Genomic DNA, 17,757 nt, shown 5'->3' with positions numbered 1-17,757 from the left:
TGAGAAGAGTCGAAGGAGATGTGAAGAAGAGGAGCTACTGAATGCTGTGCCTTTTTGTGTCAATTATTTCATTTAATCCTCATAACAACCCTAGGAGGAATATTCTTCCTACTTCACAGGTAAGGATGCAGACTGACACAGGCTCAGTAATGTGTCAAACGTCACACATTTAATACATGGCGGGATCAAATTTGGAACCCAAGGTCTTTCCAACTTTAAAACCCATATCCCTGTGCTACTTTTAATTGTGACATAATCTGTTTATACATGAAATAACTAAATAGCAATAGGAGACCAATACCACCCAAGTAGTCTATTCATCAGAAATCTCATTTAGCCTCAGATACTCTGCTAAGTACTAGGGATACAAAGTCCCGATTCCAATGCACCAGGTGCTCAGAGTTTTATAAGGGAGATAGAAGAACATACAAATAATAAAAATAGAAAAATAGATGCCCATGAGGGAATGTAAAAGTGTGATTGGGTGTCACAGCTCACTATAGTTAAGGAAGTGTGGGATGAGGATCTGGAAAGGCCTCACAAAGAGGGAAACCTTGAGCAGAGTCTGAAAGGTGCCGGGAGCCCTCACCGCATGTAGGACAGCACACAGATGGGAAACGGGCATGAGGCATGGCAGCATGGGACTCACAAGTTCCACGTGATTGGATTGCAGAGTGCCAGTGAGGAAATGGTAGAGGAGGCTAGACAGAGAAGCAGAGAGCTGCACAGCCACATGGCCAAGGACGTGCTTAGAGAGAGGTACCAGGAGTCAAGGCTGCTAGGCCAGTTAATCTGCCACATTAACCAAATAGTCAAGGCTGGATTTGAACCAGACATCAACTTTAGAGCTCTGGCTCTTGAACCAACATTGAATGTCTACTTGAGGACAAAATTGTTGTAACGTGAATCAAGTATGTTATTAATATCTTCTATCTCTTTTCTATTTGTTTCTATCTCTACAGTTGCCCTTCCTTCTTAATCTCTAGGTTCAAAGCCTCTCAGGTTGTCCCCTACCTAGAGAACTCCTTTACAGTGCTCCACTGACTCACATATCCCCACATGTCTTGATGTCAATGAGCTAAAGAGCCAAACTGGTCTTCACTAAGATTTCATGACTTGTGGGGAAAAGAAGACGTAAAATATTCCTACAGGTTTGGCATTGCTAACTCAAAGTTAGGATTGGTAACTACAAGGAATATATTTAATGATGTGATAGCAGGTGTATGTATATGTTTATACACATGCATATTATACACATGTGCATATATATAATGTATGAATGTGAATGCATATAGCAACATGCATATACACACATATATTTATCAGGTTCATGTGTATGTATATTATATACATTTACTATATATATATATATATATCAAGTATATAATGGACCATTCCAGACGAGGAAACTATATGATTATTTGACAGCTTCGTGGAGACTTCAGTATTCTATGATGCCAGCATGGCAGAACTGGAAAATAGGTAGAATTTGGTTTACTACCTCGAACTGTTTGGGAGGAAGAAGACTCTATGATACTGAGTACAGAGACTCTAGTGGTAGAGAGAGTGGTACAGAGACTCATATGGCTTACTTAGACATTAGCAGATAAAGCGGCAGCAGCGATAGAGCCTCATTGTAAGGCCCTCTGGTGGGTACTTCGATTCTCTCATCAGTTGATGTGTCGCTGCACACGCTACTTAAGCAGTCAGTGATTTACAGAGCTTAAAACATCATCATGGAGGTCAAAGTTATAAAAAATTGCTGTAGAATTTAGTTGAATGAAGCCACATCATCCAAACTGTGGCTAATCTTGTTATCTCTGTGACTTTTTAAAGAACCATGTGCAGTGTGCATTCCTCTTATGTATGTCCCTTCAAAATCTGGAGTACTGTGTTTGGGAAACTGATATCTGATATCACCCACAAAAGCTGGGCGTTAACATTATGTCATATGCCATCACACATGGATTTATGTGGATCCGTAGACCTTTGGAGTTGTAAAGGTTATAGCTCCTTATCTTATAGGCAAGGGATACGATACGTGGATGGGTTAGTTCCCATGCTGGAGATGGCCCAGCTGGACTGGAACAGAAGTGGGAGGGAAACTGTAGTCTTTGGATCTCTGGTCCCATACTCATCCTATGTGCCTTGCAGAATTTCCATGCTTTACTATATGGCTTACTAAATCACATCACCCCTCACTTCTCAGAATACTAGATTCCAGAAGACTTAACTTGATCATATATGCGACATGGGAGACAAATAGTTTGGTGTCCTTGTTTCAGAAGCCTTGGTCTGCAAAATGGCTTTCATTTATAGATAATTTATTGAGTGATTTTCATATTATTAGACTAATGCTTTATTTACTTTTTTTGTTGGGAAAATACTCTTGGACAACTAAGATAATAAAGCCTTGAAAAATAACTATTATACATGACCAATTACTGTATTTCATAAAAATTTTAAAATGCAAAAAATGTAGTTAACATATTTTGTATTGTGAATATATATTTAGCTGATGGACTGTAACAGTTCAAATAGAATCATTTACAGCTTATTGAGTAAATAAAAGTGCTTCCATAAAGATTCACATGACACCTAGCTTTTATTTCAGGTAACTAATCTCTTTTTGAAAAATTGCTTAAATTTAGATTTACATGTGAGAGTACCAGAACACCTCAGCAATTTAAAAAGTAATTCAAATGACCATGGACTTTACAAATTTAAAATGTAAGATCAGGTAGTGAATATTAACTTTTAATGGTCACTGATAAAGTTATTTAACTGTCTTTTACTCTCTGTGTAATATTAAAAGTGTTATGACATATTTCTGGATACTATTTGTAACAAGAAGAAGAGTTCATATTTACTTATTTTTTTTAACATCACGGTCTCAAATCAAGATTTCACCACAATTTTTGCTGCCTTTGTTTATAAGCTATTAAGTCTTAAAATCAGTTTTTTCCCATTTCATAAAAGAAAATTAATTTCATAAGTGTATAGGGTATAGCAAATTACCCTACTAACAAAAAAATGTTTTTTCGTTTACACAAAAGTAAATCTGTTTACTTGGTAGAGGGCCTACATTTTGGGGGTGCAAATCTTTAAAAAAAAATCTCTTTTTTAGGAAGTTATTTTCCGTGGTTAGGACATAAAACATCAGGAAGTAGCATGCAAAAAAAGTGAAAGTCTGATTTAAATACTCAACAACCCATTTCAAGAGGATTTAATTAAAAATGTGATATTAAATGAAAAGATGCTTTTAGTCTATGTAAAATAGACATATTAAAAAGTTAAGACAAGAAAGGGCAAAAGATGACCCTCTTTGTAGAGTGCCAGGACCCATAGAATATTAAGGAGAAACAAGTAGTTAGAGGCCTTCCCTAAAGGACCATCTTCCTAATTGTAATGTGCCAGGTTGATGGAATCATGAAAATAAGAAAGGAAATTTCAAGAACAGAATATAGATTTGAGTAAATCCTGTATACCTTTAATATTGCCAACAAGAGTGACTGGTCAGTGTGGCATAGTTATGTTTCTCTAGTCTAAGGCATTAGAACAAAGTAGAGACTCCATGACCTTCCTTGGTCCAATTTTGCACATTCCTCTCTTTTCATGTATAGTTTTCTTAGGCTAGAACTTGAAATATAAAGATGTAACAACAAACTTTTGAAGCCTTGCCTGTCAGTTTTCTTTTACAATAGTAAAGAATACTATAGCTATAACTAAATTTTGTTAAGAAGAAAATCAGGCCCCACCATCATTTGCTTTTCTGGCACTCCCTTCGCCCTCTGGTCTGATAGAAGGAGAAGTTAGTAGATGGCACTATAGTCTTTATAGCAACAAAATCAAGTCAGGTAATGATGCTGCCCATTCAGACATACAGGGAAGAAAAATTTAGAAAAGGTGTTTCTGGGAGTTGTACAAGTGCAGGAAACCAGCCTCTGATGAAGTGAGATGCCTCTGTCCAGGTTCTGAACCGAAATGCGTAGGTCCAGTATTTCAGTTTTGCAAGTGAAATCTTATCAGCATTGCTAATCAGGGTTCACACCTGATTTTGGAAGGTCTTTTCCTTCCATCAGGTAAACTAAACCTTCTCCTTCATTAAGTCATTCAAGTGGTCATTTTAGGTGTAGTTTTTTTTTCTTTAACTTCCAGCATAAAAAGGGATGATTTCCGTCAGCTGTAGGCTTGCAGTGGAGTATCAAGAAATCAAAAGAACAGAGATCAAAGAAAATTGCTGAACTAGGTGTTAGATGCAGCCATTGATTTTTCTCTAGTTGTAGTTAAAAAAAATCCACAAAAGTGGTAACATATACAACAGTCGCATTGCTAATACTTTCCTAAAGCCAGTGATGTCTCCCCTCTTGTTTTCACATGTAAAAATGGTTTTGTAGAATGTGACATAAGAAGGTAGATCCTTATATGCTAGTCGTCCTTATATCCTGTTCATGCTATTTTATTTTGAAGACTGTAAGAGAATCTACCAAAAAGATGTTTTTTTAAGAGTTTGTGGTATAAAGTGCAGTTTTTAATGGAGATGCTTATGACTATACTTATTATCTCAAGAACATTTATTTCCTGGGAATCTAGAAAATTCTGACATACAATTGATCTGTTGTTACTTAGTATCAATAAATGTCACAAAATAATACCTATCTGCTTTTCTGAAGAGACTTCATTCATGGCAAATGTTAACTACTCATTATCAGTGTTACTGTGGGCTTCATCAGAATATTAATTCTGTTTTCAAGTACTTCATGGTGGTGTGGATTTCTTTGATTTTACTTCTAGTAGTTTCTGGAAACCAGTAAGATTTTAAAATATGTGGCGAATAGTTTTCATGTTGCAGCCCCATGATTTGATACATGATTTCCAAATACTTTTAGTGGAACAGTTATTATTAAAACAGAATGGTGGCATTATTATCAAAGGAAAAGGCAAAAAGGTTCATTTCCCTGGCATTTTATATCTCAGTGTGCTATTTCCTAGAGGTCACTAGAATGGAGTTATTTTTCTTTGTGCTGTATTTGTCAATTACATGAGTAGGCTGATAGATTTTAAAAACATAAATACCCATAGTTCATTTTCTAAGAAGTTGGATCTTTCATATTATATAGCACATATTATATAGCATAATGAAATAAACACTCTTAGCATTGATTTATGTAGATTGCTGGTGGAAGCAGAGGCAAAGGTACCTGATTACATTGACTCTTAGATTCAATAACTTTATAAAAGTTTCATACAGTGTTTCCATGTGTAGGCAAACTCTCAAAAAGTTGATGACATGGAACACATAAGAGATTCAATCACGCTTGGAAAATAATATTTATATATTATCATTCAGATTATGGCAAAATTAGAAATGGCATTTCCATCCCATTTTGTATTACAATGATTATTAGCAACCCCCTTCCCTGTTTAGGGTTTTAGATTCTGTTTCAGAGTTTTCAATTCTATGTTTTTTCTTCTTTATATCATAGACAGGATCACGAGACCATTCAAATCTCTCCATTCCTTCAAGAGCTGCTCTTCCTGCTGACACAGTTAGTGTGGGGGATTTTTTGCCATTGAAAGCTGAACTGGATACAACTTACACTTTCTTAAAGGAGACATTTTTAAATCCTCTGACGTCATCTCACTCCTCTTCAGTGACAATGTCTGCTAATGCCAAACGACCAACGCAGATTGGATAATGACTTTGTGAAATAAAAAAAAAATGCAGGAAGAGTTAACAGTACAATTAAAATTGTTTTGAAGGGGGATTTTCTTATCAGTTGAATTTTGTTTCAGCCCAGGTGGCAGTGGGTTTTTAAAAAATTGTGTGATATCTTGATGTGTGCAGGTACCTATGTCTCCTTGAATAATGAAATAACCAACTTTTTTCCTTCTAAGTTTTATTTATTATCACAGTTGCTCATTTTTATGTAACATATTTTTAAATGTTAAAGAATGACACATTTTGGGTAATTTCCTTCAGACTTAAAAAAATCAATAAGCCATTTTAGTCTCTATCTATCAAAGTTGTTTCATACTTGTCTATTTTAAAGCAGGGCCGCAATACTTTAATAGGATTGAAAGAGCTATTTGAAATGTATGCCAATGATTCCTGTCATTTCATGGCAGCCCTGCCATGGTTCACTGAGCCCCCTCTTCTCTCTTGTCAGCTCGGCTGAAGACAAGCATTTAGTTGCAAACTTTAAGCAGGTTGTGCAAAACAGAAATGATGTGACTGCTTTCCCTCCTGCACAATAATGTCACTCCTGGTCAATGTGAGAAGGTCAGGTTGCTCCTTGTAAAGCTACATGATACCACTTGCCCATTTGAACAAGTTAAGTTAACTGCTGAATCGGGTCCCTGCAGGCATCGAAAGCTCATCCTTTTATCAAGTCTGCATTTGATGAGAAAGTAGAGCAATTGTGCTGGCAGGATTTCTGTGGTGTGGTTAGGCACTTCATAAGGACAGTTCCCACACCAGGATAGCAGGTAATACTAAATAGTATAAGCTGAAAAACTTCAAGGTAATGGCTGTTTTGACCTTCAAAAGAGGCTCCTTTTTTTGTTTTGGTTGTTGGTAGGACCCAAGAGTGACGCCCATCTTTGATGCTGACAGAATTTAAAACAAGGCCATTGCCCTGCATTTTCTGCCTTGTAGCACACAAAAGTAAAATTGTATGTCAGGCCGAGATGTCGGGGAGCTGACAAGATGCCCCAGTGACATTTCAGCTAGAAAGAGCAAGTGTCTTGCAACCAAGTGGTCAAATATCAAATAATAGGTCAAGCAGGAAGGAGCTGGGTTCTAACCACAAAGAGGTTTCTGGTAACTTACTTGACAAGCTTTTGGGCGCTCTGTGGCTTGACAAAGTGATGTTCTGTTGGGTATCGCTAGACAGACTGTTCTGTATCGCCTTCAGAAGATCAGACATTGACATTGATTAAACTCTTTAACCCTTAAAGGTTAAATCCTTGCCGTTTGCATCATGGTAAGTGAAGAACAAAGAAATATCTGTAATATGTATTTGTTTTTGTATTAATCGTTTAACTCCTCAGTGCTATTAGCTTCTGATGTGAACTGTACTTTTTGACAGAGTTTTGATACAAAATCCATATTTTATATTATTTTGCACGATGGAGTTTTTCATTATGGATACATTAGAAAATAACAGTATGTATTATGGAACCTATCTTGTCTTATTTTTATAGTGACATTTGATCCAAATACAACCAACTTCTAAGAATTCTTCCTATTGGCCTTGGTAAATAAAATTTGTATGCTGTTTACATTATTTGCCAAATTAGCCAAGTGATTTATCCCATCAGAGGTGAAACTATTACTGTCCTACCATGTAGCACAATCCTATCTCTTACAGTACTGAGCCAGCACAATTAGCTTAAGTAAATATTTAAAAAACTGTTTATGTGAAGTAAAATTACATCTTTAACCAAATTTCTCTTAGTTCTTTCCTGGAATTATTTTTATTAACCATGCTGGGTTTTGAACATTACAGAATATGCCCTGTGTAACATAACATGCATGAAATTCAACTCACAAACTTATTGTAACACAGAAAATGTTATTGTTTTTATATCAATCAGAGAATAATTTCTGTGCGTTTCAAAACACTTTCTTCTGTCATTCCATACAACGATTAAGACATTATCTGTATAGAAATTGATATACAGCTTTTTAAAAGTTCACATAACATCTCTTCCAATTCCCACACTATAGAAACAGTGTTGCCCTATATCACTTATACATCTGTGTGTGTGTGTGTAGGTTTGTGTTGAATCTTTTTCCAGATTTTACTAATTTAAGAGGAATGAGCACCTATGTAAACTTAGCCTTGGAAAGTCCTGGGTTTTCTTGCCTTCATTTTACCATCTGTTAATGGGATGGATAGTGCCAAAAATAAAGGTGGGTATCTGATTTTACAGATACATTTTATACTGTAAACCCTGAGCCACAAATTCAAAAAGATTATTAAATCAAATCAAATCATGTCACATTTATAACCAACTATATGCTAAAGGCCAAAGAAACTGAAGGATGAGCCTCCTGAGTGATCATTAGTATTCACTACCAAATATAGTAATTTTTATACCATATGCTTTTTTCCCAGAAGTCAGACCCAGCAGGAGGAGAAGATTTAATGACATATCCTATGGAGATCTGAGGAACTCTAGACTGCTTCTGAGCATGTTAGTGACCAATCACTGCAGATTTGAGATCTGTGTTCTGTTGGCAAGGACAGTTGCTCTATCAGCTTCTTTACCTCCTTAAGAATGATATATAAAGTAGGCATTTCTCAGGAGAATGACTTCAAATATTTTTCTAAAGGAAAGGAATTTTTCTTTACACCTTAGTATGTGGATTTTCTTACTAACTTTCTGTGATCTAGAAAAATACCTATATCATCCATCACTATCAAAGGGATTCTTAGTTATTGTTCTGATATCTAAGTCACACTAACTTACTGAAGCTTTGCCTGAATTTTTAATATAAGCATTTTGGAATGACATAGCACAAAGGCTGAGGTGTGGGAAATTGTTGGAATCGCCAGTTCAGTGATAATTTAAATAGTAGAATGGTAACATTGATTTACCAATTTCTAGCATTTATTAGACTTAGCAACACCATTTCACATTTATAATATATGCTTAATGAGATAATTACTATTTTCATGCTACTTTATTTACCAGTTACTTCTGAATTTCTTGTATAGATCATCTGAACATTGGTAAATCAATCCTATTTTACTGTACACTTTTAATAAATAAGTTTTCTACTATAAAAGGTGGAAAGTAACCCAATAAGTAGTGAGCCCAGAGCTCTAATTCCAAAGCCCATGTTATTTCCACTATGCCAGGCCTACTCAAAAAAAAATTCGCACTTTTTAAAGAGGAAAAAATTTCTAAATATTATCCTGCCCAGTTAAGAGTAATTTTGAAAAATGTGTTTTGTTTTGAAATCTAGATCACTTATCCATTGATTAGACAAAAAAAACCAAAACACATCCATCCATATGACTAATAATGAGAAGAATGGTGAAGTTTGGATCTATCCTTCAAAGCAATACCCTTCATTACGTTGCCTAGTGTCACTAGTTCGGCTGAGAGACCTCAGAGATCCTCTGAGACTTTCAGTTGGAAGATATTGATGATTAACTGGCCATTGATGGTCCTATAGAAAATAATGACACAGGCTAAGTAAAGCTGATCAAGAAAGTAATAACTTGTACAACTTCTAGGATAGAGGTGAAAATTCTAAAATATAGTTTTTGGACTGTTACGGTAGACTTGTTAAGGTACAATGGCCCCAAAGACATCTATGTCCTAATTCCCAGAACTTGTGACGGTTACCTTACATGGCAAAAGGGACTTTGTAGATATGATTAAGAATCTTGAGATGGGGAGATTATCCTGGATAATCTGGGTGGGCCCTAATGCAATCACAGGTGTCCTAATGAGAGAGGGAGGCAAGAGGTGATCTGACTACAGAAAGCAGAAGGCTCTGTTTAGCTTTGAAGGTGGAGGAAGGGGCCACGTGCCCAGGACTACAGGGGCACCTAGAAGCTACAAAGGGCCAGGAGACAGATTCTTCCCTCTGAGGCTCCAGAACAGTGAGAGAATACATTTACATTTGTTAATTTGTCACAGCAGCCATAGGAAACTAATACACCTAGTAAACTTTTAGTGTCTTTTAAAGAATCCTAGTACATTAATGTTTTTACATTTCCAGACAAAAAAAAATTGTTCCTTCTTTTAAATTATCCTTATCAATTGCCTTCATAACTTGAATTTCCAAAAATTTTTTAGGTTCTCATTTTATATTCCTGGCTTCTGAATATTATAAGCAGTAATTTTTTCTATGTTTGGGCATTTAATCACTCAATTGCTATCATTGTTGATAATGATAATTTAAAAAACTTTTTTAAAGATTTCTTTTTTTGAGAGAGATTGAGTGTGCAAGCTCAAGTGGGAGGAGCAGAGGGAGAGGAGAATCCCAAGCAGACCCCTTGCTGGACGAGGACCTCCACACAGGGTTCAATCCTATGACTGAGATCATGACCTGAGCTAAAACCAAGAGTTGGATGCTCAATAGACTGTGCCACCCAGGCACCCCCATTTTTGATAGTTTTAAATGAACCTATGATTTCAACAGGTATTTTAATTTCTGTAGTATTAGAAAGGTATCTTTTAATGTATAAATTTATCTTAAAGGTTTACTTTAAATAATTGTTTTTATTTGATTCCCACTGTTGGCATATTTTTATAGCTTTCTTACAAAAGAAATTCAGCTTGAAAGAAGTTATATTAATCATAGCTTCAAATAATGACTTGGAATTTATAAATTATATCTTAAACACGCCAGAGTATTTTCCTTTACTGTTTACCCATGAGCTCACCACATGTCCCTGGTCATTTATCTATGACTTTTTGCTACAACTGAAGCAAAATAATTTTAATAATTTCCCCAAACAATAAAATCCTTGAAATTTTTTTTTGCACACTATTTGAATCTATTTTATCTTTACTTTGGTGAAACCATATAGTTTTTGTTCGAATGATTTAGTTCAATGAGAGCAATTTTCACTAAAATGATTAAGTATTCAATAATGAAACCTAAAATATTGATGATTTATGCCCAGAGCATTAAATATTCAAGTACAGCAAAAAAACAAAGCAAACCAACAAAAATGCCTCTAGTTCTGTAAGGTATGTACCTAACCCTCCTGATTATGTGAGACAGAAATGTGTGTATCAACATATTGGTAGAAGAGCTCCTTCTTTTCTCTCAAACCGTGGCAACTTTATTCTAAGACTCTTCTCTGGTTGTGGAAATGTGTTGATTGGCATACCCCAATATCAGATGTCCTGTGAGTTCATACAGCAGGTGCTTACATATTTTCTCTGAACCACTCCCCACATAATCTTTTGGTCTGTTTGTTTGTTTGTTTGTTTAAAATAGATCTCACTCTTAAGGGGTCCCAAACTGTATCTTCTGTATAAATTAAATTTGCATTGACATCTTGAAGGGAAATTTTGTTCTTAATCTTTTTGCAGCAGGGAGACCTAATTGATACTGCATTCTATAAGTTGTAAAATACTTGGACACTATGGGAAGGAGACAAAACAGAATTTTGATCTTTATCCTAAATCATCTTGTATGCAGGGTTGTTAGAGGCTTAGTCATATGTTTTCAAAGCACTGACCTTAAGGCTAGCCATGCAGCAGAAGCTCCACATAGGTTTTGAAGACTACTGGGTTAATGTTATCTGAAGACTTTTCTTTTTTTTTTTGTGGTTTAATTGAGTCATGCTTCATTGTCTTTTATTGCATGTTAATGCCAGTGGAATGCTGATTGTTGACAGAATCCTCCCAGTGAAGCGGCTCCAGAAATGTTGTGCTGCTATAGGAAACTATGTAAAATAAAAAGTCTTATTTAGATCTGAAGAAGACTCAGCTGACAGGTTAAGAGCTATCAGATATTCATAAATATTCACTAATGACAAGAATATAAGGGGAGCCACCTTTCCTGGATCCCTTCTATGTTTTAGGGTATCTCTCTAAGGGAAAAATCTTAAATGCAATCCAGAATGGATGGAATCATATTGGATGCCTAGTAAAATGCACCATGTAAGAAATAAATACAGTAGGTATAATAGAACATCTGGTTTTTGCCTTTGTTCTTTCAACAATAAGCAAAATATATTTATTATTTACCTTTTCTAAGCTCACTTATGGCCTGAAAGTAAGAGGCTTCCACAGTAAAACTGCATGGAAAGCTCTTGAACTTGTACACTCCCTGCAAATCATTTAGGACCCGGGGTTTAAAGGCAACAGTTCATTCTAGCGACCTTGATGTACAGCTGCCCGTTGAACCCACGGCAAGTGCTTTTATGGTCGCAGAAACACCATCTGTGAATACACTTAAGTTTTCCTCTGGGTTGGGAAGAAATATTTTAAATATGTGCTGTGAAGACTAGAGAGAGAGAGAGATTCCCATGAAGCAGCGTTCACATTCACAGCATTACACTTGTGTTTTCAGTAATTAATGGTAGTGATGTTCTTACTGAAGTGTGCCTGAGCCCAGGATGCCTTGAAAGACGCAGACATTGCAGGGAGGGCAGCCAGCACAGCTCCAGAGGGCACTATCTACACCACAGTCTCCACGACCAGTGCACAACCTGTGTGGCTGTACATGACAATCCTGGCACACGGGGATGCCAGTATAAGCTTCAGAGTCACTTCGTAATCTGCACAGCTTCTTTCTAATCCATAGGGAGACAAAATCGCTGTTCCCCATAAAGAGAGACTCCTGAGGAAATCCAGCGCAGTTTTCCTGAATGTCACATTAACGAGACTGGAAACCTTGTGTCACTTTCTCATTAAATAATTTTCCCAATTGGCAATCACCCATTGAATACATTTACTTACTTCATAACAATTCAAATAAGAATTCAAATACTTAGATTAGAGTGCCTGCCTGCATATATTTTTAAAATTACAGCTTTACTGAAATATAATTCACATGTCATGCGGTTCATTCCATAGTTTTTAGTGTATTCTGAGGATGTGCAACCCTCACCACTTTCTAATTCCAGAACAAATTCTTGTTACTCCAAAGAAAAACTCCACACCCGTTGAGCGATTCCTCCCAGCCTCTGGCAACCATAATCAACTTTTTGTCTCTCTAAATTTGCCTGTTCTGGACATGTCATATAAATATAATCATGTGTGTTGCCTTTTTTAACCTGGCTTCTTTTATTTAGATTTATGGTTTCAAGTTTTATTCATACTGTAGCATATTTTAGCCCTTCATACCTTTTTAGGTGGAATAGTATTCCATTGTATGGATATACCACATTTTCTTTTTCTCCCATTGAGTGACATTTGGCTTGTTTCTACTTTTGGGTTATTATGAAGAATACTGCTATGAACATTTCTGTGCAAGTTTTTGTGTGGACATGTTTTTATTTCTGTTGCATATACCTCTATGAGTGGAATTGTTGGGTCATGTGGTAACTCCAAACTTAAGTTTTGGAGGAATTTTCAGACTGTCTTCCAAAGTAACTGTACCATTTTACCTTCCCGCTGACAATGAATAAGATTTCTAATCTCTCCACATCCTTGTCAGCACTTGTTGTCCTTTTCTTTTTTTTAAGATTCACTTATTTATTCAAGAGAGAAAGGGAGGTGGGGGGAAAGCAGAGGGAGATGGAGAGAATCTGAAGCAGACTCTCCACTCAGTGGGGAGCTCAGTATGGGGCTTGATCTCATAATCCTGAGATCGTGACCTGGGCTGAAATCAAGAGTCAGATGCCCAACTGACTGAGCCACCCAGGCATCCTGTGTTGTCCATCTTTTTTATAATAGCCATCCTAGAGAGTGTGATGTGACATCTCATCATGGTTTAGATTTGCCTTTGCTAATGATTAATGGTGTTGTATCTTTGCATGTCCTCATTGGCCATTTGTATATCTTCTTTGGAGAAATGACTATTCAAGTGTTTTGCCTATTTTTATTTGATTTATTCATTTTTTTAAATTTTTGAGTTGTGGGGATCCCTGGGTGGCTCAGCGGTTTGGCGCCTGCCTTTGGCCCAGGGCGCGATCCTGGAGTCCCGGGATCAAGTCCCGCGTCAGGCTCCCGGCATGGAGCCTGCCTCTCCCTCTGCCTATGTCTCTGCCTCTCTCTCTCTCTGTGTCTATCATGAATAAATAAATAAATAAATCTTTAAAAAAAAAGATTTTGAGTTGTAAGAATTCTTGATATATATTTATATATATATTCATATATATGTATATAAGCAAATATATATAAATATGTGTGTGTATATATATATAAATAAATATTTTATTCCATTCTATATGTTGTCTTTTCACTTACTTAATAGTGTCCTTTAAAGTTACAAAAGTTTTTAGTTTTGGTTAAGTCTAATTTTACTGATTTTTTTTCTTTTGTCACTTATGCTTTTTGTGTCATCTCTAAGAAGCCATTGCCTAACCCAAGTTTACAACGATTTACTCTATTTTCTTCTAAGAGTTTTATAGTTTTACTTCTTATATTTAGGTCAATGATCCATTTTGAGTTAATTTCTGTATATAGTGTGAGGTTGGGGTCCAAATTCATTCTTTTTTCATGTGGTTATCCAGTTGTCCCATTTTTTTTAAAAGACTATGCTTTCTTCATTGAGTTGTCTTGGCACTTAAAAAAAAAATCATTTGACTGTAACTATAAGGGCTTATTTCTAGACTCAGTTCTATTACATTCATCATGTATATCTCTTCTTAGCCAGGACTGCACGTCTTGTGTACTGTAGCTTTGGAATTAATTTTGTGCTTGCAAAGTGCTAGTCCTCCAACATGTGTGTGTGTATATATATATATATATATATATATATATATATATATACACGCGCTCTATTTTGGGTCTCTTGCAATTCCATCTGAATCTTAGGCGCCTTTTTTTGTCAAATGATCTTTATACGTCTATTGAGATGATCATGTGCTTTTGTCCTTTATTCTTTAATATGATGCATTCCATTGGTTAATTCTCACATATTAAACCAACCTTGCATTCCAAAGAATAACCCTCACTTGGTTACAGTGTGTTGTATAATTCTTTTTTTGTGTGTCACTGGATTCCATTTACTAGAATTTGTTGAAATTCTGTGTCTCTGTTTATAAGGTATATTGGTCTGAGGTTTTATTTTCTTATGATGTGTTTGACTGATATTAGGGTAGTACTGGGCTTATAGAATGAATTGAGAAACTCTTCATCCTATTTTTCAGAAGAGTTTGGAAAAGATAGACGTTAATTTTTCTTTATACATTTAATAGAGTTTACCAGTGAAGCTATCTGGACCTGGGACTTTTTTAATGGGAAGTTTAAAAAGCTATTTTAAAAAATCTTTTTAAGTTTTGGTAAAATATACAAAACATAAAATTTACTATTTTAATTACTCTAAATATTACTATTAATTTTTGAATTATTAATTTGTTCTTTTTGCTAAGACCAGGCTGTGTGTTTAGCAAAACTTTGATGAAGACTTGAGAATAACTTAAGGGAGTTTTATCAAAGAAAAGAAAAAATTTAAAACTAAAAATAGACATAAAGACTCCCAATGTTCTTAGGAAAATCCCTTCCACAGAGTCCCTCTCCTTGGTCTGCTGCCATGTTTTAGAGGCCAACTTACCTCTCCACAATGGGTGTGCTCTATGGTGTTTCCTTTACTCAGACTCCAAGTATTCTACCCATACATGAAGTGAGTCCTTGAAAGAATAGGGAAAATATGTCAGCTTTCCTTCCAACCTACTTCTTAGCCAAAGTCTACTGACACATAATAAATCAAATTTTAGATATAATTACACAAAGCAGTTGATGTTTTCTGGAAATTCTAAATTTCAAATTATTATCTTGGCTTTACCTTCATAGAGTCGAAGTCTATTGAAGTAGTTTTTCCACAACAAGAATAATCAGCCTCTCAAAGTAGATTCAAGCAACTAAATTTCTGAAAATACACACTATTTTCAAGATTTCAAAGGCTCCAGAGCTGATTCTTTTTTTTTTAATTTATTTTTTATTGGTGTTCAATTTGCCAACATATAGAATAACACCCAGTGCTCATCCCATCAAGTGCCCCCCTCAGTGCCCGTCACCCAGCCAGAACTGATTCTTAACCTGGACTCAAGTCAAAGTTCTTGAGCTTCCCCTCGTCTTAGTGATCTTCCTTGCTCATGGCCCAGAGAAGGGATGTGGCAGCTGATGCTGTGCTCCCCCCCACAGCACCCTCAGCATCTGGATTCCATTCCTGAGACAGTAGCCTACATGTAGGGCCTCTGTGCCCCCCTGTGCTCATGTATTCCAATCTGGATTCTCTCTCAATGAAAACCTACTAAAACTATTTTCTTAAAAGCCATTTCTCATGGCTTAAAACCATCTTCAAAGATCTTTTCTCCAGCCTTCCCAAATTGTAGAAGGTCCTTGGCATTTGTCTGGGGCTTGTCATCCTACTTGTGTAGACATTTGTTTCCTGTTATAATAGCATGATGCATATTTTAGGGTGTTGCTCACAGGGTTGTATTTTTTTTAAACAAGTTCGAAGCATCTGCTACAGACTGAATTGTGTTTCTTCAGAATGCCTGTGTTAAAGCCCTAGCCCCCAGTGTGATGGTGGGCTATTAGGAGGTAATTAAGGTTAGATGAAGTCTTGAAGGTAGGGCCTTCACAATGGGATTAGTGGCTTTACAAGAAGAAGAAGAGTGAGAGTCTCTCCCCTGTGTAAGGACACTGCAAGAAGGTGGTTGTCTGCAAGCTGGGAAGACAGCCTCTCTTGAGAGCTGAATTGGCTGGCTCGTTCATCTTGGTCAGTCTCTGCCTCCAGAGCTGGGAGAAAAAAAGTGTTGGTGAAGCCATCCTGACTACGGTATTTTGTTACCGCAGCCTGAGCTGACTAAGACAGCATCCTAACTTCCAAAGTGAGTGTCTAGTTAATGTAAGCAGTCCTGATTTATGTGTAAGAAGATGACAAAGAGGTGGAAAGATTTGCCTACAGTAGATAAGCAAAAAATTTTGAAGTAGTAGTTACCTAAACAATGTTAGGTGCTCTTTGTGGATAGAAATACCCAGCTCATTTTAAAGTAGGCCAGAAAAACTGGGAGATTCTTACTACTTCAGAAACAATGCCATACCTTTTCTTCTCCCTTCTCTCCCCCCTCCCCCACCCCTCTTTTCTGGCTCCGTCTGTCTCTTTTCCATATACTCTCAGCATGACTTCCTAAAGGTACAGATTAAATGGTTGGGGTTATTTGAAAAAGTGTCTGAAGTTCTCCTCCCAGCCAAAGGAATTGTACTATAAAGTAGAATAATGTGAAAAGGAGGAGTTTGTCTTTTTCATGCACAATAAAAAGCTTTCGATTCTTTTAATAACTGCAAAGGTTTGTACTTCTGTTGGAGTCTCTAAGAACTTCTGATAAAGTTCATATTGTAGTTGTAGTTTATTTCATGAACTCGGAGAATGCAGACTTCGGCGAAGCTTCTGGCTTTCTCCGCACACTTCCTCTCTTATGGAGCGTACATCAGTATGAAGAATGCAAATTAAGGGGGTCTGTTTAGAACTTAATGTAAAGGAAGAGATAATAGCACAAACATAGACTTTGTGCACTTCTCAGGACTTCTTATCAATCAGCAGTAATTGAGCTTGGATTGTGTTTATGGCCCGGAGTGATGGTGTGAGAATTTAGAACCAGATTCACTCAGCAGCTGTGTGACTATAGGCATGTTATTTAACCTCGTGTACTTCAGATTCCTCTCAGGGAGAAGGGAGATAATGACACTTTTTTTTTGTTGTTTCCAAGCTCTTGTGAACATTCTGTGAGGGAATATTTGCACACAGCTAAATGGCACAGAGTAGTCACTGTCTCCAATGAGGGGTAATTTGATTACGAGGCATTGAATCTCCCTGAAAATTATTGGAAGGAAAGCAGAATAATTCATGGAACCCCAGGGCAAGGAGTGCCACCCGGCTTGCAAAGGAAGCAGAGTCCTTGTTAGGACGTGGCCTCTTTCTCATCTGTGTGTGAACTCCCTGTTCCCTCACCACTGCTGCTTCTCCTTCCCTGCTGACTAGCTCTCCCAGCTCCATTTCCTAATGGCTCAGGTGTGGCCACCATAGCTCTGGTTCACATAATTTTCCAGTTTAAGACCCCCAAAAGAGCTTAGCCTGGAGCCCTTGAGTCTTTGTGGCCCACC

The 17,757-nt window shown here is 36.6% G+C and overlaps 1 protein-coding gene across 14 annotated transcripts in view; it reads left to right on the top strand.

Annotated features, from left to right (window-relative positions):
• Positions 1-17,757, top strand: part of CCDC171 (coiled-coil domain containing 171) — a 397,884-nt gene that overhangs the window by 292,691 nt on the left and 87,436 nt on the right. For 10 of the 14 annotated variants that reach the window (XM_026001431.2, XM_072728232.1, XM_072728233.1 and 7 more), the window contains one exon: positions 5,487-7,450. The exons of the other annotated variants lie outside the window; for them this stretch is intronic. In XM_026001431.2, the coding sequence (XP_025857216.1) occupies positions 5,487-5,699 (213 nt within the window). In that variant the 3' untranslated portion in view covers positions 5,700-7,450. Of the gene's footprint in view, positions 1-5,486; positions 7,451-17,757 lie in introns of those variants that run through there. 14 annotated transcript variants of the gene reach the window in all.

This window comes from Vulpes vulpes, chromosome 12 (genome assembly GCF_048418805.1).
Source record: "Vulpes vulpes isolate BD-2025 chromosome 12, VulVul3, whole genome shotgun sequence".
NCBI lineage: Eukaryota > Metazoa > Chordata > Mammalia > Carnivora > Canidae > Vulpes > Vulpes vulpes.
This window is presented reverse-complemented; position numbering and strand designations above follow the sequence as displayed.